This window comes from Oreochromis aureus, linkage group 10 (assembly GCF_013358895.1).
Source record: "Oreochromis aureus strain Israel breed Guangdong linkage group 10, ZZ_aureus, whole genome shotgun sequence".
Lineage (NCBI taxonomy): Eukaryota > Metazoa > Chordata > Actinopteri > Cichliformes > Cichlidae > Oreochromis > Oreochromis aureus.
Window position 1 is genome coordinate 34814559 of NC_052951.1, and position 23633 is coordinate 34838191.

At 41.8% G+C, this 23633-nt stretch overlaps 2 protein-coding genes across 2 annotated transcripts; both read right to left on the minus strand.

The window, feature by feature from the left end:
- Window positions 1–232: 232 nt before the first annotated feature.
- LOC120442139 lies at window positions 233–5726 on the minus strand. Its single transcript, XM_039617898.1, has 5 exons — window positions 4929–5726; window positions 4435–4643; window positions 3445–3562; window positions 1470–1653; window positions 233–835 (listed from the first exon to the last, which is right to left on the minus strand). The coding sequence occupies exons 1-5, from the start codon at window positions 5409–5411 to the stop codon at window positions 780–782; spliced, it is 1050 nt and encodes a 349-aa protein (XP_039473832.1). The 5' UTR covers window positions 5412–5726; the 3' UTR covers window positions 233–779.
- A 3953-nt stretch (window positions 5727–9679) lies between these two features.
- Window positions 9680–14721, minus strand: LOC120442138. Its single transcript, XM_039617897.1, has 4 exons — window positions 14087–14721; window positions 12702–12910; window positions 12287–12407; window positions 9680–12144 (listed from the first exon to the last, which is right to left on the minus strand). Exons 1-4 carry the CDS (start codon window positions 14609–14611, stop codon window positions 11920–11922), a joined length of 1080 nt encoding a protein of 359 aa, XP_039473831.1. The 5' UTR covers window positions 14612–14721; the 3' UTR covers window positions 9680–11919.
- Window positions 14722–23633: the final 8912 nt, after the last annotated feature.

Consider the following 23633-nt stretch of genomic DNA (forward strand, 5'->3'; position numbering starts at 1 on the left):
CACTTTTTTAAAAACGTGTCCTAACCAGTGTTGGTCAAGTTACTTGAAAAAAGTAATCGGATTACAGTAATGCGTTACTTGCAACGCGTTACTGCCCATCTCTGGCCCTAACCTTGGCCATTCACTCATCTTTGCCTTTTCATGGCAAAAAGTCATTTCTCAATAAACTGAACTGCAGTTATTGATCATTTATATTCAAACATTTATTGATTAATGATATTTATACAGCAGAATGACGTGTGGTAACATCAATGTAATTTTTGTACAGGTGAAATGTTGAAGGGTTTACCCAACAGGCTGACTTATTTCTGGTCAGCGTCTCCACAGAGAAGAGCGTGTTCTTTACAAAAATCAGGTTTAAACCTGTTTGGATCAAAGCGTGAATAAATGAATAAAGTCATCTTTGTGTTTCAGATACAAAACAAAAACAGCTTTCACTTTGTCAATGCAAAATACAGAAATATCTCACATTAAACTTTGGGTACATGAACACGTCACATAAATCCACCCGTCACACCGACACCACCGACCTCTGCTGTGGTTTCAGGTGCAGCACTGTGATGCTCCACCCACTCTGAGAAAGGAGCGTACCTTTCTTATCTCACCAAAGGTTAAAACAACACAACAAAGTATGATTTCATAGGTTCAAACCCCATGAATGCGCCTTTTCTAAAGCTGTGACCACATCGCTATCAAACAATACGCTTGGTTGGTCTAAAATACAGAACAGCAAACAAACAGAGTTTAAACTGGAGGCGTCGTCTCACTGCAGGCAGGCTTCAAACTTCAGTAAAGTCTTTAATCCTCTTTGGTTTTCTCATGGAAAGAAAGAGCGCTGCAGAGAAAGAGGAGAATATGTCAGAGACAGACGTGGTCTTCATTCCCAAACCGAAGCCAGTGTTTGAAGCTAAAACCTGCAGTTCCTCTAACGTCCGGAATTAAACATGTTTACGGCTTGATACACAAACTGTTTGGCCTGTGTAAATCATTTCTACCTTCATAACAGCTTTTTAAATTGTATTAAGGACTAAAGTCTGCATTACTAGGGGCGTGGCCCATGTGACTGACAGGTGGATGGTGACACAGGTGGTTGTAGCTGCTAGCTGTCTGCTAGCTTCACCTGAACTGGACCTCTGGACCTTGTTTGTGCTGTTGGACCCTTTTGGAGCATTTTTAATGACATCACCTGACCAATAACATGGCTGCTCTGAGGTTACTGTAATAACAGACCGTCCAACAAGTCTGACTAAGAGCTTTAGTCAAATTCCACAATTTTCTCTGGATGGTACTGATTAGCAGCTATCTGTGTAATGCTTCATCTGAACCATGAGCTTGTCCTATAAACAAACTGGTTTTGTGATTTTTAGTTTAAAAAAAACTATGGAATAAAGTTTAGTATCAAAGCATAAACCTGGCATCTTCACCCAGTCCGATAAAGGAAATGCTGGTTTCAGTTATGGATTAGTTACCTTTGAAACTGAGCTCGAGTGAAGGCTCCTCCTCCAGCAGGGAGTCTGAGTCAGGCCACAATTGGTTAACCAAGATTTTAGCATTTTCAAAATGATCAAAATAGAAGTTGGGTGTGATTGTGGGTCTGTCTGGCTCACAGAATTTCAGGTTCTCTCTCAGTTGGTCAGAATCAAACTTCAGTACCTGAAAAAGAAAAAGAAAAGAGAGAGTGAACAATAAAGCTTAGAGACTACAAAGATTAGTTATGAGCTAAACTATCAGACACACATAAGCCTGTGAGTTTGTTCCATCCATTCATCTTCTTCCACTTATCTGAGGCTGGGTTATGGAGGCAGCAGCCACCACCTCAAAGGTGTTCCCAGGCCAGCGAAGAGATATCTCTCCAGTGTGTCCTGGGTCTGTCCCAGGACCCCCTCCCAGTGGAACATGCCTGGAACGCCTCAGTAGGGCACCCAGGAGGCTTCCTTGTTACATGGCCAAACTACCTTAACTGGCTCCTTTCAATGTGGAGGAGTAATGGCTCTACTTTGAGCCCCTCACAGATGGTCAAACTCCTCACCTACCAATCCCCCTATAGTTGGAGCACACCCTCCAGTCCCCTCCAGTCCCTCTTCTTGAAGATGGGAACCACCATCCCAGTCTGCCAGTCCAGAGGTATTGTCCCTGATCTCCACACAACATTGTAGAGGCATATCAACCAAGACAGCCCTGCAACATCCAAAGCCTTCAGAAACTCAGGGCGAACTTCATCCACACCAAGGGCCCTGCCACCAAGGAGTTGTTTAATTATCTCAGTGACCTCACCCCGGTGATGGACTAGTCACTCCCAAGGTCTCCAGACTCTGCTTCCTTTATGGAAGACTTGTCAGTGGGATTAAGGAGGTCCTTGGTCTATTCCTTCCACTACCCAACAATATCCTCAGTCAAATCAGCAGCACTCCAGTGTCCTGCATCTGGTTTGGGGGTTACCACCACGACAGGCACCAACGACCTTGCAGCCGCAGCTCAGTGCAGCAGCTTCAGCAATGGAGGTGCTGAACATGGTCAAACCCAATGTCCCCAGGCTGCCATTGAAGGTCTGCTGGAAATGGGAGTTGAAGATCTCGCAGACGGGGGCCTCTGTCAGGCGTTCCCAGCGAACCCTCATTTTACGTTCAGGTGCACCAGGTCTGTCCACCATCGTCCCCTGCCACCTGATCCAATTCCCCTCCAGGTGGTGATCAGTTGAAAGCTCACCATCTTTCTTCACCCAAATGTCCAGAACATACGGCCGCAGATCTGATGATACAATTACAAAATTGATCATCGACCTATCGTATGGGGTGTCCTAGTGCCATGTGCACTTACGGACACCCTTACGTTCGAAAACAGTGTTTGTTACGGACAAACTGGTTCACACAGGAGTCCGGCTCTGGTTCAGATCTGGCAGACCATTCCTCCCAATCACGCCCTTCCAGGTCTCAGTGTTGTTGCCCGCATTAGTGTTGAATTCTCCCAGTAAGACGACAGAGCCCCCAGGTGGAGCACCCTGAAGCACCCCACTCATGGACTCAGGGAAGGCCGGTTACTCTGAACTGACGTTCGGCGCATAGGCATAGATGACAGTCAGAACCTATTCCCCGACCTGAAAGGCAGGGAACAAACCCTCTTGTCCACCAGGGAAAACTAGGGGATACTAAGATATCCACCCCAGCCTGCCGCCTCTCAACAAGGGAAACTCCAGACTGAGACAAAGTCCAGCCCTTCTCCAGGAGACTGGCTCAGGAACCAGTCCCCTGGAGGAGTCTCAGTAGCTGGGATCAGTTTGCCAGTGTGTGCTGGCCACTGCCCAGCACCCCGACAACAAGGCCCCTGGGATCACTGGGACAAGCAAACCCCTCCACAACAATAAATCTGCAATTCACAGAGGGGGTTAGTTTGTTGTTTAATTTTTTAATTTAATTGTTATTTACAGCCAGAATATCTCATAACCACCTGTCCGTTCTCCACATGCAGGGCGACGGCAACATTATCCCAAAGATAAAACTCAGGCTGTCCAAACAGCTCCAGAGAGTCCATCTGGCTTGCATCAGGTCTGTGGATCAGCTCGTACCTGAGAGGAAGGCCAAAGACAAACAGACGGTATCAGTGTGGCAGTATTATCTGACTCCATGTAAAGCAGACAGTAAAAGTCTTAAATATACTTAAATATATACATAAAAATATTGGAAAAGATCAGCTGACTGGATGTCAGGAGGAAACTTTTTAAAATTTGGTAATTGTCTTTGCAAAGACTTCTCCACCTATCAGCTTACCCATAGTTATAGTGGCAGCACGCTCATGATATTTGAAGGCTGGAATATAGATTGAATGTATTTGCCTTCAGATTTAGCTCTCTCTTTATCACAAAGGTCTGGTACACATTACTGAGGATGCACCCCCAACCCCATCCTCCACCTTCCCATCACCTGTGAATGAGGCACATGATTTCTCTGACTCAGGTCAGTGACTGTAACTCTTAACACATTTTTGTGCTTTGTACTTTTGTGAAACCCCTTTAGTTAAAACTGAAAGTGTGCACTTCAGTCACATCTTGATTGTTGGAATTAAAATTACAGAGGAAAAACTACAAATAGTGTCATGGTCCAAAAACCTCTGGACCGACCTGGATGGCCTCAGATCAGATGTATGACAACAAAGCTGATCACTGACCTTTGACAGCGTGCCCTGGTACAAGTGCATTATGGAGCAACCTTATCCTGTAACATGATGTTTGTTATGTGAAAAACCAACAGCACTCTGGTTCAGATCAGGCTGTTCCTCCCTGTCTCCTATATCCAAATGTTCCTACCATCCCAGAGTCTCCAAGAAGCCCAGGTATTCTTCCCTGCTGCTCAGCATGAGCACAGACAATAACTCAAAGTCACATAGAGTCGACCCTCTTCCTTTGTCTGTGAGTGTGATGTTTATCTCTGTGTTTCTTACCTGTGCGTCTCACACATGGCCTCCGACCGCCAGATGAAGCGCCCGTCTCTGTACGCGCAGACAGCGTTCGGGTCATTACCAGGAAGTAATGGAAACTCTGAGAAGAGCTCGCGATTGGCTGGGCTGTGGACCAACACAGAGTACTGCACTTTCTTTTTGAACAGGCAGGTCCTGAACACTCTCATGATGGGCGGAGCTCCGAAGCAAAACTGGACACAACAAAAGGTCTTTCAGTGGGAGACTCACACCTGTCTCACACCTGAGGTAATGTACATGATGTACTGATAACACACAGAGAGAAAAGCTTCCTGGTCACACGGTGTTTATTATTTTTAGTGTGTAGCTTTGACACAAACTCAGACTGTTGTGTCTCTTTCAGTCTGTTGAGATGGATTCATTAGTTTTTTTATTATGGATAAAGAGTTGTTGACTTTTGACTAATGTTTGTATCGTCAGGAAGAAAAAAATTCCCACCTCTGTAAATGTAAACGTACCTGCTTGCTGTAGGCGGTCAGCACGTCCTGCAGGGGGAAGGTGAAGCGGTACGATCCATACCTGGACTTCTCACTGAAGGCCGGAGAGGAGGCAAATCTCCACAGGAAGCTCTGCTGCTTCGCAGCCTGCTCCTCCGTCCGGTTTGGGTAGGTCTTCTCCAGGAGCCTCGTCTCGGCCGCCTGGATCTCCTCGGGCCCCACAGCCAGACTCCACCACACCAGGGACCATTTGTGTGGATCCCTGAAGCCTCTGTGAGGATCCTTGAAGCCGCCGTCTGTCCTGATCCAACATAAAGCCCCTCGCTCTGTGTCGTGTTTCAGGTGAGACACGTGAAACTCGGGTCGGGGGTATTCAGGGACGTTTTGTTTTAGGAGATACGGGTTCTTCAAGTCATGAGCGAGCTTTTTCAGCTCATTCAGCCACAGATGCTTACAGTTTATGAAGTGTTGTATATATCCTCTCCTGTTTCTTTGTGTCTGCATGATCAGGTGGAGGCTGATGCTTCCTGTGTGAGTGATCTCTGATCACCAGGCTTATATTCAGACCACGCCCCCACAGTCCAGGGTGTCCGACTGTCACGCCCTTACACTGCCCATGCAAATGGGACAAAGCCTGAACGCCCTCACACAGGAAATACTCTAAACATCAGCTTCCACATTTCAGCACCAGCACTGATAAACATCACACAGAGAAAGAAAGAGGACACACACTTCCCCCTGCAAAACCACCAAACTCCTGTCATCTCCTCTATTTCACTGTTTCCACTTCTGCTACAGGTTCAAGTGTTAATGAAGTTAAACCCGACTGCAGCTCAGATAGCAGCAGGATCCATATGAGCGTCTGCAAAGTAACGTCTCTCAATAGCTGCGTACAGACAATACTGTGATATTGAAAGGTTAAATATACAGTAATATACATATGATAACATTCGTCTGTTTCTGGAATATAGCTCTCTCCTATCTTTCTGATCTTGTCCCTTTTGTCTTACTTCTCTCTGTCACCTTTTCTGTCCCTTTGAAGAAGTGAGGCTCCATAAATGCTAAAGAGCTAAGCATTTCTCAGTTGCAGTGAATAGATAGAAAATAAACTGTAGGAAACTAACCAGCAGAAAGAAGAAGAGAAATAACGAGTTAACATAAACCAGTGACACACTCCAGGGCCTGATCCACCCTGGCAGGGCCTCCTTGGGGATTGGGTGCCTAGAAAAGCGCTATATAAATGCAATCCATTATTATTCCTCAGAGAACATGAATAATTATATAAAACTTTTCTGTCTGTGTGAAGCTTCATTATCAAACTATTGTGTTTTGTGGTTCTTAATACCATGTATCGCCTCCTTCATATTAATGACAGCATTTTATGGTATTTGTGTTCAGGGCACTTTATTGTCTCAGATGCTAAAGCTGCCCATTCTTCTTGGTAAAACTTCGTCCAGTTGACATCATTTCTGGGTCTGTCTGGGGCTGCAGCTCTGAGATCTCCTCAGAGTGGCTCAATGATGCTGAGGTCAGGAGACTGAGAGGACCTCTGCAGAAGCTTCATTTTAGAAGAAGTTTCTCTGTGCTGTTGGCTTATTGTAAACGGGCTGTTTTGTGACATATATAGTCATAACTTTCTTCTTAAGACTCAACCATGCAGCCTATTTTTTCCTTATTGTGCATCTTTAATCAGCTGAAGTTGTTGAATCAGCTGGTGTTGAATGAATCTGTCATTTTTCACTTCTTAATTAGAGTTTGGACATTGATGATTAGCATTCTCAATTCCGTGGATATTTTTTATATCCTTTTGCTGTTTTTATAAAGTTCAACTGTCTTCACCTGCAGATCCTTTGATAATTCTTCTGTTTTCCCCATGGCTCAGAGTAAAAGGTCAGTGCACCACTGAATGAAACATAGAATAATAGAAGAGAACTTTATTGACATTTTACATGTACAATGAAATTATGGTTTCTCCACACCAACTGTGCCAGTATAAAATAAAAATAGTAAGAGAGCAGAAATATATACAAAACAACAGAAAGGCACACATTACTTTTTTTTTTCTTTTTTTTTTAAATTATATTTTTATTAAAGAAAAAGGAAAAAAAAAATTATCACAGTAAGGTGCATCGACACCATTCAATCAAACAAAACAAAAACAGACAAGCAAACAAAGAAACAACAACAAAAAAAGAAAAAGAAAACACCTCTTTCTTAGTCCTTTTGTTTTACAATCAAATAACACCAACAAAAAAGAAATAAATAACAATAAATAAAAAATAAAATAAACTCGGTGGTTTGACAGTGTGTTACATAATGCAGCATGTTTACCTTATTTACAAAGACTACATTAGGTACCTATTATGAAGTTGAGGGTCAACCTAACATTGTACGATACATGGGAGATACACCAATTCAGGGCCGGTCTTATCTAAATTTAGGGCGGGTGGGGGACACAAAACTAATCCATTCATTCCATATTTTGTAAAATTTGTCTTTTCGAATTTTTAAAAAGAATGTCAGTCTTTCCATTTTAAATATTTCGAAGACCACATTAAACCAATCCTCAAGTGTTGGCGGAGTTGGATTTAACCACTTTCTGGTTATTGATTTTTTGCTGGCCGCTAATAGCGCTTGTAAAAGTTTTGTATCCCCTCCCCAGACCGAGCCAGCGACCAAACCCAAGTACAAATTTACAAAATTGATGTCAAATTTTATCTTAAAAACCTCACACAAAGTTTTGTGAATTCCCAGCCAGTAATTTTTTAAGTTGGGGCAGTCCCAAAAAATATGATAATGATGTGCTTCTTCTGATCCACATCTTCTCCAGCATTCCGCTGTCCCATTTTTATATTTAATTTGATGAGGGGTTTTAAAAAATCTAATAATGTTCTTCCAACAGTGGTCTCTCCAAGATAAAGAACTTGTTGAGTACCAATGAAAGTTACAAATCCTCTCCCAGTTCTCATTTGTTATACCCATCCCCGATTCCAATTCCCATTTAATCTTAACATTTTGAGTAGTGTCCTTCCTTGCTTGAAGAAGCACATCATATAGTTTGGAGATTGCCTTTCTCAAAGAACTATCATATGCTAATTTAACTATTTTAAAAATTTCAGACTCAACCGTATTTGGGTTTGGGATATTGCAATGTTTGTTAAAATAATCCCTCATTTGAAGAAACCTGAAGAAATCTACTTGTCTTAAGCCATTTCTTATTTGTAAAGACTGGAAACTCTGTAGTGTCCCTTTATGTGTGAAGGAATGGAATGTTGTTAGCCCACTCTCTATCCAGGACTGGAATCTGTTATCACTTTCATTTGGTTTATAATCTGTGTCATAAGCACACCATCTAAATACTTTTAGTATTTGTTCACTACCACATATTTTAATCACTTTATTCCATATTTTTAGAGTGTGACTTATCCATGTTCCTTTATCTTCTAAATGGTCTGCCAATTTTTTATCCGCAATTGAGGCTTGTAGTTGAAATTTAGGGGTTCTATTAAATTCTATGGATTTCCACTTAGCTGTCAAATTAGGGTTACACCATTGCAGCAGGGGGATAACCTGAGATGCGTAATAGTAGTATTGTAAACATGGGAGCCTTGCCCCCCCTTTTGCCTTGCTTAACTGTAACGATCTAAATTTAATTCTTGGTTTTTTCCCATGCCAAATAAAACACGCAATCTATTTGTCCCATTCCCCGAACTGTGTTTGACTTACTTCCACCGGCAAAGTTCTAAATAAATAGAGGAGTCTTGGGAGTACGTTCATTTTCACTGCTAATATCCTTGAATTTAAATTTAAGAAAGGCACCAGATTCCACCTGTCTAAATCAAATTTTATGGCCTGTGACAAGGGACCATAATTTACTTGTGATAGATTAGAAATATTCTTAGAGTTATTCCCAAGTATTTAAGTGTTTCAGCTTCCCAATTTATATTATAATTATCTCGTAGAGTTTTAGATGCTGTATAATTTAGTGTCATTACCTGTGTTTTGTTTAGGTTTAATTTATAACCAGACAGTTCTCCAAAGATAGATAGAGAAGACATCAACTCCTCAAATGATTCTTCAGGTTCCCTCAGAAAGACCAAGACATCATCTGCAAACATTGCAACTTTTTGTTCTTCACCAGCAGCTACGATACCTTTAATTTTGGTATTGTTTCTTATAAACTGACCAAGAGGCTCAATATAAAGTGCAAATAAAAGTGGTGAGATTGGACAACCCTGCTTGGTCCCTCTTTCTAGAGAAAAAGATTCAGATAAATCTCCATTGACTTTCACACGAGCCCTTGGTTTATCGTAAAGGGATTGTATTATTAAGATGAATTTATTATGGAAACCGAAAGTCTTCAGTACCTTATAAAGAAAAAGCCATCTGACTGAGTCAAAGGCTTTCTCAGCGTCCAGTCCCACCAACACTGCCTGGACCCTATCTCTATTTATTTGTTCCATAACATGTAGGGAACGCCTTATGTTGTCCACTGTTTGCCTTTGTTGAATGAAACCACACTGGTCCAGGTCTATAATGTCAGGTAAAATTTTTTCTAATCTCCGTGCCAGAATTGCTGTAAATAGTTTATAATCCAAATTTAATACACTAATCGGACGATAACTGCTACATTCTGTCCTATCTTTACCCTCTTTGGGAATGATGGAAATAACTGCTTCCTTCCATGAAGGGGTAATTTACCCTTTTGCATAATCGAATTGAATGTTTTCAATAAAATAGGAGCAAGTCCTCTTTAAAGTTTTTATACCACTCTGCAGTGTACCCATCCGAACCCGGACTCTTGCCTACTTTTAATTTGGATATTGCCAGGTGAAGTTCTTTGGTTGTTATTGGTTGGAGTAAACTTTCATTTTGGAGATTTGTTAAAGTTGGTAATTTTAATTTGTTCAAAAAATTATCAATTTTTATTTCATCCGTTGTTTGTGGTTGGGTATACAGTTCTTTATAGAACACCTCAAAGCTCTCTTGAATTTTCTCTAATTGATTTTCAATTATCTTTGTTTGAGGGTTTTTTATTTTAAGAATTGTGTTTTCCAGTCTCTGTTTACGCAGTTTATAAGCTAAGACTTTAGAGGATTTGCTTCCTATCTCATAATATTTCTGCTTTAAAAAAATAATTTTCTTTTGAGTTTCCTGCGTATAAATTTCATCGATTTCAACCTGTATTTTTTAAATTTCTTTTTTTATCTCAAAATTACCTTTGTATCCATCTTCCCGTTGTAGTTGTTTTAACTTTACCTGAAGGTTAACTAATTTTTGCATCTTTATCTTTTTCAGATGGGAGGTCATTGAAATTATTTGTCCTCTCATTACTGCCTTTAGGGTGTCCCATAATATGATTTGCGACACTTCCCCCGTATCGTTTAATTCAAGAAAATCTTTTATTTCTTCTCTTAGCTTTTGTTTTAATATGGGATCGTTTAATATAGTTGAATTCAATTTCCACAGCACCTTCCTGGCTTTCTTCTCTAAACTCAAAGACAATGAAATGGGGCTATGATCTGAAAGATCTATCGTTTTAATTTTACATTCCTTTACTCTAGTACAATCACTACTGAACATAAAGAAGTAATCCATTCTAGAATAAGTCCTATGGGGACAGGAGTAGTGGGTATAGTCCCTACTTTTAGGATGTAACTCTCTCCAAACATCAATTATCCCCAATTCCTCCATCAATTGATTAAATTTCTTTGTAAGAGCATTTGAGCTAATAGATGCTCCAGACACATCTAGTTTAGGGTTCAATCTAATATTGAAATCACCTCCACAGATTACCAGACCTTGTGAATTCACCATTAAATCAAATATTTGTTTATATATTGTCCAGTTACTTCCCGGAGGAATATACACATTTATAAACGTCATTTCCTGACCTTCAATTTTACCCGTAATTTTTACAAACCTTCCCTCCCCATCCTGTAGTTCTGATATATGTTCATAATTAATTGCATTTGAAATAAGTATAGCAACTCCTCTCCTATGTCCTCCCTTGTATGAAGACAAAAATACGTTTTTAAAACCTTCTCTTCTCAATTTATCATGTTCTGATTGACTCAGGTGGGTCTCCTGGAGGAAAGCCACCTGTGCCAGAAAGGCAAAGTGTTTGGAAGCGGTGCAAAAAACGACCTGGTCTGAACAGTCTGTGTGTGAGTGACCTGAGTGATGAGGGTTACTCAGATCATGGCTCCGATTGATGAGGTGGATAGGTGGATGTGTCTTGGATGACCTGATTGAGCTCAGGCACAGACCAGAGGGTGGCAGGTCAAACAGGTGGTGGGCGGGGTCACTTGTGATGGTTCACAGACAGGAGGAGCTGGCGATGGCCTCCAGGGTTGGCAGTGATGTTTTGGGTGGTGTTAATGACCCTCTGTGCAGCCTTCCTGTTCTCAGTCGTGGCCTCAGAGTACAAACAGCAGGCAGGAGGAGCACGCTCTCCACTGAGGAGGGGAGAAGGTCAGCAGCAGCTCCTGGTCCAGGTTCTTCTTCCTCAGCACACGGAGGAGGTGCAGCTGCTGCTGGGCCTTCTTTACCAGGGCGATGGTGGTGTGGGTCCAGGTGAGGTTGGTGGAGATGTGGGTGCACAGAAACCTGAAGGTGGAGACAGATTCAACCTGTTCTTCATTTATAATGAGAGTGGACCTGTCTGTGCCTCCTGAAGTCCATGATGAGGTCTTTGGTTTGAAGGATGTTCAGCTTCAGGTTATTTTCTGAGCACCAGCAGGACAAGTTCTCTACCTCCACCCTGTACGCTGTCTCAGCTCCATCAGAGATGAGCCCAACCACGGTGGTGTCATCAGTATACCAGCAAAACATGCAGTGGTCTATCTGGAGGCCAGAAACTCACTGACTTTTCATAAACACATAATTACAAGCAAATAGATCACAGGTGAGGATTGTTACCTTCACCTTTAGTAGTTGTGTGTCCATGTGTCAGCTTTTGTGTATTTGTAATGACAGCAGAAACTATTCCTTTAATTACTGATTCATTACCTTAGAAAATGAGCTTGAGTGAAGGCTCCTTCCCCAGGGGGAAGCCTGCGTCAGGCCACAAATGTCCAACCAACGATTTAGCATTTTCAAAGCTGTCATACTGGATTCCAGGTGCAACACTCTGTTCAGGTTTCTCACCTAACAAGAGGTTTGTTAGAACATCCTCTTCAGGTTTCTCACAGTACGTGAGGTTTGCTCTCAGTCGATCGCAGTCAAACTTCAGCACCTGAAAAAGAAACCGAGCAGAGAAACAAGGTGAGAAAGTTCAACGCTTTGTTTCAATTCTTATCAAATTTATAGGCAACAGCGTTCTTCTTGTAAAATGCTTCAGGTGTCTCTATAGACCGAGGAGTAGGAGGGGCAGGTACCTGTCCGTGCTCCACGTGCAGGGCGACGGCGACATTATCCCAAACATAAAACTGATGTTGATGAGAATATAGACTGTCAGCTTCCATCTGGTTTTTGTCAGGTTTTTGGATCAATTTCCAACTGAGAAGAAAGAGACACAACCAATCAGCTCACAGAGGACTTCAGACTGCTTCCCTGACAGAGCGCTCAGTGCCAGCATTAAATCTGATGCTCAGGTCAGGAGGGAGCAGACCAATGACAAATTAAAGGAAAAACAAACATGACTATCAGACACTGCATGAACTCGTTGTGTCCGTCATCTTTGGCTTTGTTTGTGGTTTTTATAATATTACAGCAGATCTTCATCATCATCAGTGGTAGATCCCATCAAAGTGACTGATCACATTTATTTCAGTGGAGACTTTTAACACTTACCTGTGTGTCTCGCACATGGCCTGTGACCTCCAGATGAAGTGTCCGTCTCTGTAAGTGAAGACGGCGTTCGGGTCATCATAAGCAAGCAAAGGATACTCTGAGAAGAGCTTCTCTCTGGCCGGGCTGTGGATCAGCACAGCGTACTGCACTTCCTGATTGTAGAGGGAGGTCTTGAACACCCTTATCATGGGCGGAGCTCCGGAGCAAAACTGGAGACAACAACAGGAATTTCAGTGTGAGAGACACACCTGATACAAAGGTCACCAACCTGACACACTGTACACCGTTTAACAATCACACAAGAATATAATCCACCCACTGTTATCATCTTCAATGCCCTGTACCAACATAGAGCAGAGCAGCTATCTGAACGCTACTCCAACAGAGGTCGATTATCTTGTTAATAATTTTACCTCCTCACTACGTACGACTCTGGATACTGTAGCTCCTGTGAAAACTAAGGCCTCAAATCCGAAGTACCTGACTCCGTGGTATAATTCTCAAACACGTAGCCTAAAGCAGATAACTCGTAAGCTGGAGAGGAAATGGCGTGTCACAAATTTAGAGGATCATCATTTAGCCTGGAGAAATAGTTTGCTGATTTATAAGAAAGCCCTCCGCGAAGCAGACTGAACCACTACAGATTAGACTACACACTAACTACACACTAACTACACACTAACTACACACTCCACGCTAAACGTCACAAATCTCTCACATCTCAAAACTTTCCCCTCTTCCTAAACAACCAAAACCCACGTGCTGCTATGTTTTTATTGGTTCACATGGTACATTTTTTCACTATATTCAGTTTTAGAATTTATACTCAGTGTTAACTGTAGCTAGGCTCACAGTGTTAATGCTGTCTTATTTTAATAAACAACACCGTAATATACAAAACTAAGGTGGCAGGAGAACATTTTAGGGTGGCACACCTCTCGATCCAACCCTGCTTCACTCACTATGTGTTTATACACCTTTCTGTATTTAATCATGAGTTATTAATCGTCTCTGCTTCTGTTCCACAGCATGTGTTTTTCTGTATTAGTGTAAGGTCCACCTTACAATGTCAAGCACCTTGAGGTGACTGTTGTTGTGACTTGGCACTCTATCAATAAAAATGAATTGAATTGCACAAACACACTGGAGCTGGTTGGCAGATTACTCCTGGTCACATGACTTTCAAGGTCTTTAAGTCTCTGAGGCTGTTAGACCTTAAAGCCTTGAGGAGTTTAAGGTCTTAATTCAGGCCATCGTGTCTCTTTCAGTCTGAGCTGATGGATAAACTCACCAGTGTTTTAAAAATAAAAGTACTCATGAAATGACGTTTTCCTAAAATGCAGAATCAATCAGTGAGCTACACATTGATTTAACCCCCCCAGTACCTGCTCGCTGTAGGCGGTCACCACTTCGTGCAGGGGGAAGGTGAAGCGGTACGATCCAAACCTGGACTTCTCGCCAAAGGCCGGAGAGGTAGCAAACTTCCAGAGGAAGCTCTCCTGCTTGTTCCGGTCTGGATAGATCTCGTCCAGGTAGCTCGGCTTCTTTTCAGCCTGCTTCTCCATCCGGTTTGGGTAGAACTTATCGAGGAGCCTGGTCTCAGCTGACTGGATCTCCTGGGGGCCCACAGCCAGACTCCACCACACCAGGGACAGGCCGTCTGGATCCTTCATCCCTCCGTGAGGATCCTTAAAGCCTTCGTCCTTCCAGATCCTCAGTAAGCCTCCTTGCTGTGTGTCGTGTTTCAGATTGGACACGTGAAACTCTGGTTGAGGGTATTCAGGCACGTTGGTTTTTAGAAGATAGATGTTCCTCAAATGCTGATTGTGCATTTTCAAATCGTGCAAACATAAATGATGTTTGTGAATAAAAATTGCATTCGATCCATTGCTTTTTCTCTGAGCCTCCATGTCCACAGTGCAGGATGATGGTGCTAATGAAAAATCTGTGATACAGAACAAAGCAGTCGATCTCCCAGTGAGCCCTGCTACACTCTACTCAGTAAGACTTCTGTCAACTCGTCAGCCCAACGCGGAAGATTCCCAGGTGGGTTCATGCTCCACCCATTTTATGAAGGCTATATGGGATATATCCCATGTGACTCATTCCCAGGTACTCTGCGGATGTTTCCGACATGTTGGCTCCTGTTTAAGGTGTGTCGGTTAAACAGAAATGTTTCAGTTTCTTTTCAGAAGAAAGAAACTGAAAAACAGAACATGATGTTTCAGGTCAGTTTCTTTTCTCCTGAAAAGTTTTCAGTTTCTTTCTTCTGAAAAGAAACTGAAAAACAGAACATGATGTTTATGAAGAAGCCCGTTTATCGTCTCACAACATGAAATTGTTATGTAATCACCCCTGACGCTGGGGTCAGGGGTCAGCTGCACCCACAGCACACGCTTCAGATCATCTGCTCTGGATGCCAGTCTGTTAGAGCTGTCAGAGCGTGAACCTGCGACTCACTTGAGCCCAGAATCATCCTGATCATATTTCAGCTCAACACTTCCTGTTTCCTGTTCAACACAGCAGACAGTCCTGTGCAGCTGATTTCAAAGAAACTCTGATTTACACAAAATGTGATCACGTGTTTAGTTTCACGTCACTATATTCAGTGTGATGTTCGTATTTTATAAGTACAGTAAGTTTGGGTTTACGTGGACTGCTCGGTTAACCGAACCTGACAGATTATTATTATAATTAAATGACTTTGTCTCCAAACAGACAGCTGTCTGGATTAGTCGCGTGTGGTCAGTGTCTGACTCAGCTGTGAGTGGTAAGCACTCAGCACAATCATCTGTCACCTTCTGTAGTGTGGGAACGTCACCAGGTAAACTCTGTTAAAGAATAAATGTATGTTATTTGTGCTTATTTTCTGATTATATTGTTTTATGTATTTTCATAATACAGGCCTGTATAAAGCAAGGCCAGCTGTGAGAGAGAACTAGGTCAGAGGTCAGTTAGTGGAAGTTTAAGAAATAGGAAGTTTAGTGAAGAGCTACAGAGACATATTAATAAAATACAGGAAACCAGACAGAACACAGAAGGAGTTGTTTTTAACAAAACTATGTGTGATGTGTATGCACGGCTCCTCTTTGTACATTACAGCTCGGCTTTTAATACCATCCGGCCATACAGACTCCGTCCCAAACTTCACCAACTGGGTCTTAATTCCTCTCTGTGCAACTGGATTACAGACTTCCTTACTAACCGTAGACAGAGTGTCAGAGTGGGTAAGAACACCTCTTCTACCCTTGTGGTCAACACCGGTGCCCCTCAGGGGTGTGTCCTGAGCCCTCTGTTATACACTCTCTTTACTTATGACTGCATTTCCTCCTGTGCGTCCAATCTCATAGTTAAGTTTGCCGATGACACTACAGTGCTCGGACTTTTATCTGACAATGATGAGACAAATTACAGGACAGAGGTGCAACAACTAGAGGCATGGTGCCACGACAATAACTTGGTCTTAAATGCCAAAAAGACCAAGGAGATCATTGTGGACTTCCGGAGGAAGGGTCACAGCAACCATCTGCCTCTCTTTATTGGCGGTGAGGAGGTGGAGAGGGTGAGCAGTTTTAAATTCTTGGGGGTAACTGTGACCGAGGACCTGTCCTGGGGCAACCATACTACCTTAGCTGCACGGAAGGCCCAACAGCGCCTCTACTACCTGAGGAGACTGCGGAGTGCACACATTCCCAGACCTCTGATGCTGAACTTTTATAATTGTGCCATTAGCAGCGTTCTGATGTATGGATTGCTAGTGTGGTTCCCCAGCTGCACCAAGGCTGATCAGCAAGCACTACAGCGGGTGGTGAAAGAAGCTGGCAGAATTATTGGAACAACTCTGCCAGAGATTAGTAATATCTTCCGCACTCGCTGTTTGAGGAGGGTGCACAGTATCCTGCGGGACCAACATCATCCTGCGCGCCACCTTTTCCATCTGCTGCCCTTAGGGAGAAGGTACAGGTCCATACAGGCCAGAACATCCAGATTGGCCAACAGCCTGTATCCACAGGCTGTGAGGCTTCTGAACTCTTTGCCCCCTCTCTCTCACGGACAATAACCATATCCAACTTCTAAATATTACTTGTCATGTTGTATGTTGTTGCTAAGGACTGTTTTATTGCACTGGAGTCATTTTACACTTATTATTATTTTATTCACGGGTGTATGGAAGCTCCAAATGCAATTTCATTGTTTTTTGACAATGACAATAAATATTTGAATTGAATTGAAAGGACCAAATTAACACCTATATGAGACACATTTTTGGCTTCTAATGCGAGAGATTTTGCAACTGGCTTTTGGGCTGTGCAAGGCTCTCTCTCTTCTGGAAGATGATTAAATAAATAAATTATAAATATTTTGACTAACTGAGTCGTGTTCTCTCTATTCAGTAAAAGAATGACAAGAACCAGATTTAAGAACTCTCAAAAATGTTTTTCAGAAACAGTGTCAGTGTTAAAAACACCAACCAAAAATGTTCATTTTTACAGATTAAATGTTCAGAGTTCATTTCCTAGTTTCTCTTTAGTGTCTGCTGAAGTTGGTGTGCTGAGAAACGGGGGGGGGGGGTGTCCAAATTCATGGGCTGCATCCTCCTGAGGCTGCATTTGAAGGCCGATTACGTCATAGCGACGCGTCGAAGGCTGTCCAAATTCGTAGACTCCTCCAAATGCAGCCGACAAATGTGTCCTCCTTTTCCCCGAATTTGAAGGATGGGTCGGGTGTGTCCTTCGTGGCACACCATATCCCAGAATTCATAGTGTGGCCCAGCCAATTTCAGTTTCCAACAATGGCGGCCACTATTAAGTTTTAATATTACTCTTATTAATCTTTCTGGGTCACAAAATAAACTTTTAACATATTTTCAGGCGAGAAAGTGGCGGTGTAAATTTCAAATATCTGCTCGGTTTATCAAGACATCGCATATTTGCAAAAGTACGCCGAGGTTTTCTGAGACGTCTGTTACCCACCCGCTTGATAGCTGACCGGGAGGTCGAGGGTCACTAGAGCCGGCGAGAACAGCAAACTCCCGGCAAATCGCTTTCAAACCCCCGCTGTCTTTCACTACTCAGGTTAAACATGATATATAAGTCACTTAGATAACTTAAAAATGTTACTGTTGGGCTTTTTTCAGTGTTTTATTTGTTCCTCAGTAAATCCGTTTGGCTGAGATGAAAGTTATTAGATTAGATAAAATAAAACTTTATTAATCCCCCGGGTGGTTTTCACACAGCTGAATAAACGTCAAACACAAAAATGATTAAACAGAAGTGTGAGACGGTCGAGAATTTACGCCAGTGTCCTGTTATATTTTACATAGCAAGGAGCAGACGGCCGAGTTTATTAAACTCCACCGAGACAGCGGTGACGCTAATCTGAAGGCTAGACCGTCCCATTTCACAGCTGTTTACTTCCGGCCTTCTCGGTTTTTGAAGGACCCGGCCCACATAGACCATAAAGGCCAGGTCTGCCGAAGGATGCGGCCTACGCTTTGGGACACAGCTTATGTGTTAATAGACCTCTCTGCATTGAATCATATCTGTTATTAATCTCTGTCTCTCTTCCACAGCATATCTTTATCCTGTCTTCCTTCTCTCACCCCAACCAATCACAGCAGATGGCCCCGCCCCTCCCTGAGCCTGGTTCTGTCGGAGGTTTCTTCCTGTTAAAAGGGAGTTTTTCCTTCCCACTGTCGCCAAAGTGCTTGCTCATAGGGGGTCATATGATTGTTGGGTTTTTCTCTGTATGTATTATTGTGCGATCTACTGTACAATATAAAGCACCTTGAGGCGACTGTTGTTGTGATTTGGCGCTATATAAATAAAACAATTGAATTACAGATATTACCTCTGTGGTTAAATAAATATCTACTTGTCAAGAGATTTATTCTAAAGACACTTCTTCAGCTAAGAGTCTAAGGGTAGAAACACACACAGACGCTGTGTTTTTCACTTGTATACAAGGGCGATCACAGAACGCTCACACCAGAGTGGGGGCCCTGTGATGCGCGCTCTGTTACCGCTCTGGTCTTTATTTATATACAAAGCAATACAACAGTGAATACGTCTATTCATAGGCAGAGGAATGTTAGTGCATATGTGAAGATAAGAGTGGTTCAGGTGTATGTGTGTGTGTTGTGAGATTCAGAAGGACGCAGCCCCTCTTCTTGTTAGAGAGCGCAGATAAAAGTGTCCAGCTCTCCTCTTCCTGCTTGTTCAGCTATTATCGCTGTGAGAGAGAATTTATAAAACAGTCTTGTAGTGGACAACAGTCTAAGTCATCAAAAGGTCAACATACAGTATTCTATCATATGCAAACTTATATCATTAAAAGCTTATACTGACTACTAAGTACAATTTTCCATTGACATTCCCTCCTGTTGTCAGTATAACTTTCAAGTGAGATATCAGTATGTAACATCTTGTTGTACAGTTTCTATCACACCATCATTAATCACACAAAGTCTTCATGTTCCAACAGGTCGGGGTCATCATCATCATCATCATCAGTCACGGCTATGTATGCAGCAACAGTGGAAACAATTATACGGTTAATCATGAGTTTTAGACATGGCAGTATACATGTTACAAAGACACAAAATAAAAGTGAAAATACAAAAAGGGATAAATAGAATAAATAAGAATAAGAATACAAAGGAATCGCAAGTATTTCAAGTATTTCAAGTATTGAAGTCTATTGCACCGTTGGTTTTTAACAAAAAGTATTGCACAGTGAAAAGGGAGTAGTAGTCTTTTTAGCAGTCACTTGTATTACTTACATAGTCCTGATTTTGGGCCTGCTGGATCTGTCTCAAGGCGTTCAGGGCATCAGTCATGTTTGATGAGTGTACATTGTCTGATGTGTGTGTGTCATTTCTCACTCAATCAACAAGTGCACGTCTGTTCAGGTGTGTGTTTCTCTTCATTCTGAGTCATTGTGTGTAGATGTGTATGTTTGTGTATGTTGGCGTGTTTATCACTTTCCTGTTCTGGTGTTTTGGGTAAACCACGGCCTGAAGCGTGCCCTGGGGTCCTGCCCTCCTCCTCTTCAGTCCGGTTGCGACCATTGCTGCTGCTGCTCAAAGTTCAGTCTGTCCTGGTCCTGGCCCCAATTGGGGCAGTCCTTTCTCCAGTGTCCATGCTCACCGCAGGTGAAACCTGCATCTTCTTCTGTGTTTTGTCCATTCTGAGGTGCCTTTTGACCTCAGTTGCTCCTCCTGTCTCTGGCATGCCCTTTCTTCTGCTGCCCGATCATCCGTGTTGGTCCATCACTGTCCTGCACAGTGTTAATGCAGAGTTATCAAGGTCAGCATTCTTTTGCTCGGCCTTACTTTTCATTCGGGCTTAATGGGCGTCTCGTCACAGCTCTGTCAGCTGAAGCTGTCTGGAAATTTCCCCCGTGTAGTGAAACGGGCCTAGGATTTAACGCTCTCCGTCTCTGCTGCATGAGATCGCTTTCCTGTAGCACTGTTGACATATTTAGATTGTTGTTATGGGTCTAGCTGCTGCAGCATTTGGTCAGGGTCACGTCAAGGATGGTAGAGGGGAGAGCAGGAGTCCAGGTCAGCTTCGGCTTTCAGGACCGGCAAAGCAGCCTGTAATTAAACATAAAGAGGAAAAACAAAAACAAAACAAAAACAGACGAACAGGAAAATGATGTTGTATTGGCTGTGTTATTCAGAGAGGGGAGAAACACCGGGCCAGGCCCTGTGTCAGCCTTCTCTCCCCCTTTTTTGTTTTTCCTCACAATATAATCAACTCATAACCCACCAAGTTGACAGGACAACACAGGTAGATATTTAAATTCTTAAGAACATCGTCAGTAATCACTTGTGTTGTTCAATCAGCAGAAAACATCTCACAATTTGTTGTATTACCAACTAAATTTGTCTGATTACTACTTGGTCATACCAGACTCTCTCTTTTATTTTATTTTTTTTCTTTTTCTTTTCTATTTTCACAAACGTTTCACCTATTGTCCTGCAAGCTGGAGAGTTAAATGTCAGCAGTGGATAAATTCAGCATTTGATAACAAAACTATTAAGTTTTCCCTGTTTTAACACTAATGAGAGATATAGGCGCATGTATAGTGTGTGCTGTAGTGTAAGCTGCTCTTCATTGCATGTATGTGTGTTAGTACGCTTGCATGCAGGGCCACTGGGCCTGTCTCACCCAAAAGAGCATTTTCTCAACAGTTGCCTTTCACTCACGTGTGTTAAGAAAGGCAAATGTGCTTGTAGCAGTTGTGAGATTATATTACATTATACCTGTAATCAAAATGAGTGAATCATGACACTGCTGTAGGCCACATCATACTTCTGAGTTAAAAGAATGTGAAAATCATTAGATTTATTAGATAGGTTTGTATTATCCTATACTGCTGATTTACTGTGAGTGAGTTACACTGTTTCATGACATTTCATACCGCCGAGTTATGAAAAGAATATTGTATTCAGAGAGTAGGGGCCTCTCTCTTTTTTTTTTTTTCTCTTTGTGATAGTAAAGAGAACAGAGCACATGCCACGGGAGCGTCACCCCCACCTTTGGTGGAAGCAGAAAAACAGGGAGCCAAGGTCATAACTCAGGCTCACTAAGAGTTAGAAAGAATGTGAATGCTTAGTTTGTGGCTGTGGCGCATTTTGTATGGCTTCTTTTCTTTGTTTAGTAGCTTTCTGCCTTCACCTGAGGGTGTGCCCTAAGCATGTGACTTCAGGTCTCCATAATTGGAGTTTATTTAAAGATAAATAAGATGATTTCATTTATTGCTCGCAGATCATGCACTAAATGGTATTTTGCAGTATTAGCTGTCTTCACCACTTAAGCAAAACATCACTCTTTGTTTTATTATTGTTACTATTATTTTTAAATTCTCCTTTCTCAAAAACAGAAAATGAAATTGTTGTTGTTCTTGGTTGAGAAACACAAAACCTCCCTTTCCCCCCTTTTTTTTTTTCAAAACAAGAAACTAAGTTTTAACTTTTCTGGCTTGTCACCTAAAACAAAACAGACAACCCAGCTCTCAGCTGGCTCTGAACAGAAGTTACAGTACTCATCACTCAAGCAACAGTTCAAAAAACAAAAGAAACAAAAAACAAAACTCAGCACACTGCACAGAGAACAACAACAAGACATAACTGAAGATGGTGTTCTTGTTTGTTCTCCTTGAATTTTAGAATAAAGTTATTACATCTGCATTAGTAAATCATATGCCTAATCATTATGTGTCACTGTGATCCACAAGTATGATCACAGATTTATTCATTTTTCAAACCAACAAAACAAAAACAAGTTACTGATGACTTAAACGCTTTACACACATCAGTCAGGATGCAAAAAGGCTGCTGCCAAAGACAAATCAGAAGCGTGAGGGAAAAAAAACTGGACTCACAGACAGCTGCATGTTGCAGCTCCTGCTCTAAAAAATGTGTAACCTGCTCATCAGCTTAGCAGTGACCACATATTTAATTCAGCTTCTCAATTGTGCAGCTTTAGCTGTTGTATACAGGGTTTTTAGTTGTTAGTATAGGTGTGCTCTATTTTTCAGCAATGTCTCATCTAGGATGACAGGTTTACAAGCAGGTCAAGTGCCTCTATGCACTTAATTAGTTTAGATATTTTCTTTATTTTCTTCATCTCATATGTCATTGTACTGAATTTGAGCAAACCTTAAGCTTGATGCAGACTACTTTTAACAATTATCCACCTCACATCATAGCTGACTGAGGTGCCTCTTCATATTAATATTATGTTATTATTAATGTTATTATCTTTTATATAACAGCAATAGTATATTACAATATTTTATTTATATTTTATTTTGCATCCATCGAGGGATGGGGGTGATCTGCAGTTTCACCCCGTCCCAAGCTGGAGACATTTTCCTTTTCACACACTTTCCTTGGCTGAACAATGACACAACCTTAATATACCTCATGCATCTCTCTATTTCATTTAATATGTGTTTGTGTGAGTTATGTATTTTCTTTCGTTCTATTCAGTCTGGGCACGGTCTTCATCCCAACTATGTTTCATTGTTCATACCAGTTTACAGGTTGTTATCCTTGCTTTTATCAGTTTGAATACATTACAGTTGTTTTATTTAACTTTATTCCTCTTGCATTTATATGTATTCAGTTGGGTCTGTTTCCAGCCCTTTTTAAACTTATACTTGGATCTCTAATTTTTACTTGGTGAGGGATTATTATGTTCTTCCTAATCTGAACTGTTCTCTTCACCTGAGCTACTATCCTGAGTCACTGTCTTCTTTGTTTCTTACAGTCACGTGCAAAATGTCCCTCTTTTCCACACTTCCAGCATGTAGTGCTATAATTACTGTTTGGTGTGTATCTAGGTCTGTCTCTACCTCTTGCTCTTCCCCTATGCATTCCTCTCCTCTCTTTTGGCCTCTGAAGCCTCCCTGTAGCCTCCACTAAAAGCTGTGAGAACAGTGTCAGCATCGAGGGCAAAAACTGAGACCTTCTCTTTCCGTTTCACCGCTGTCTGTGCATGGTTAACATATTGAAACGCCTCATCTGCTGTGCCCGTATCTTGCGTTACCCAATGCTTTTCTACATGAGACCTAATGGGTGGTAGTAATCCTTTAATGAAAGTGCGTTGAAATAGTTTTTTATTTTCCTCTTTCTTTTTCTTATTTTCAGTTCTCCTTTCAGCTTCAGTTTCCCATGCTTGGAAAAGTTTATATTCTTCTTCATGTTTTAATTTCTTCTTTGGGTCTTTTGTTAATGTAATTTCTTGTTTCAGGACAGCTTTCAGCTGGGTAACAGCTGAGGATTGCATTTCCTTCCCAGCTGCGGTTCTTTGCTTTTTGTGGATTTCTCCACCTATTTGCACTTATTCTACCTGCTCCTGTTTGTTGTTTTTCTAACCATTCCTCATCAGGCGTTAATTTTGCTTGTTTATTACCCATTTC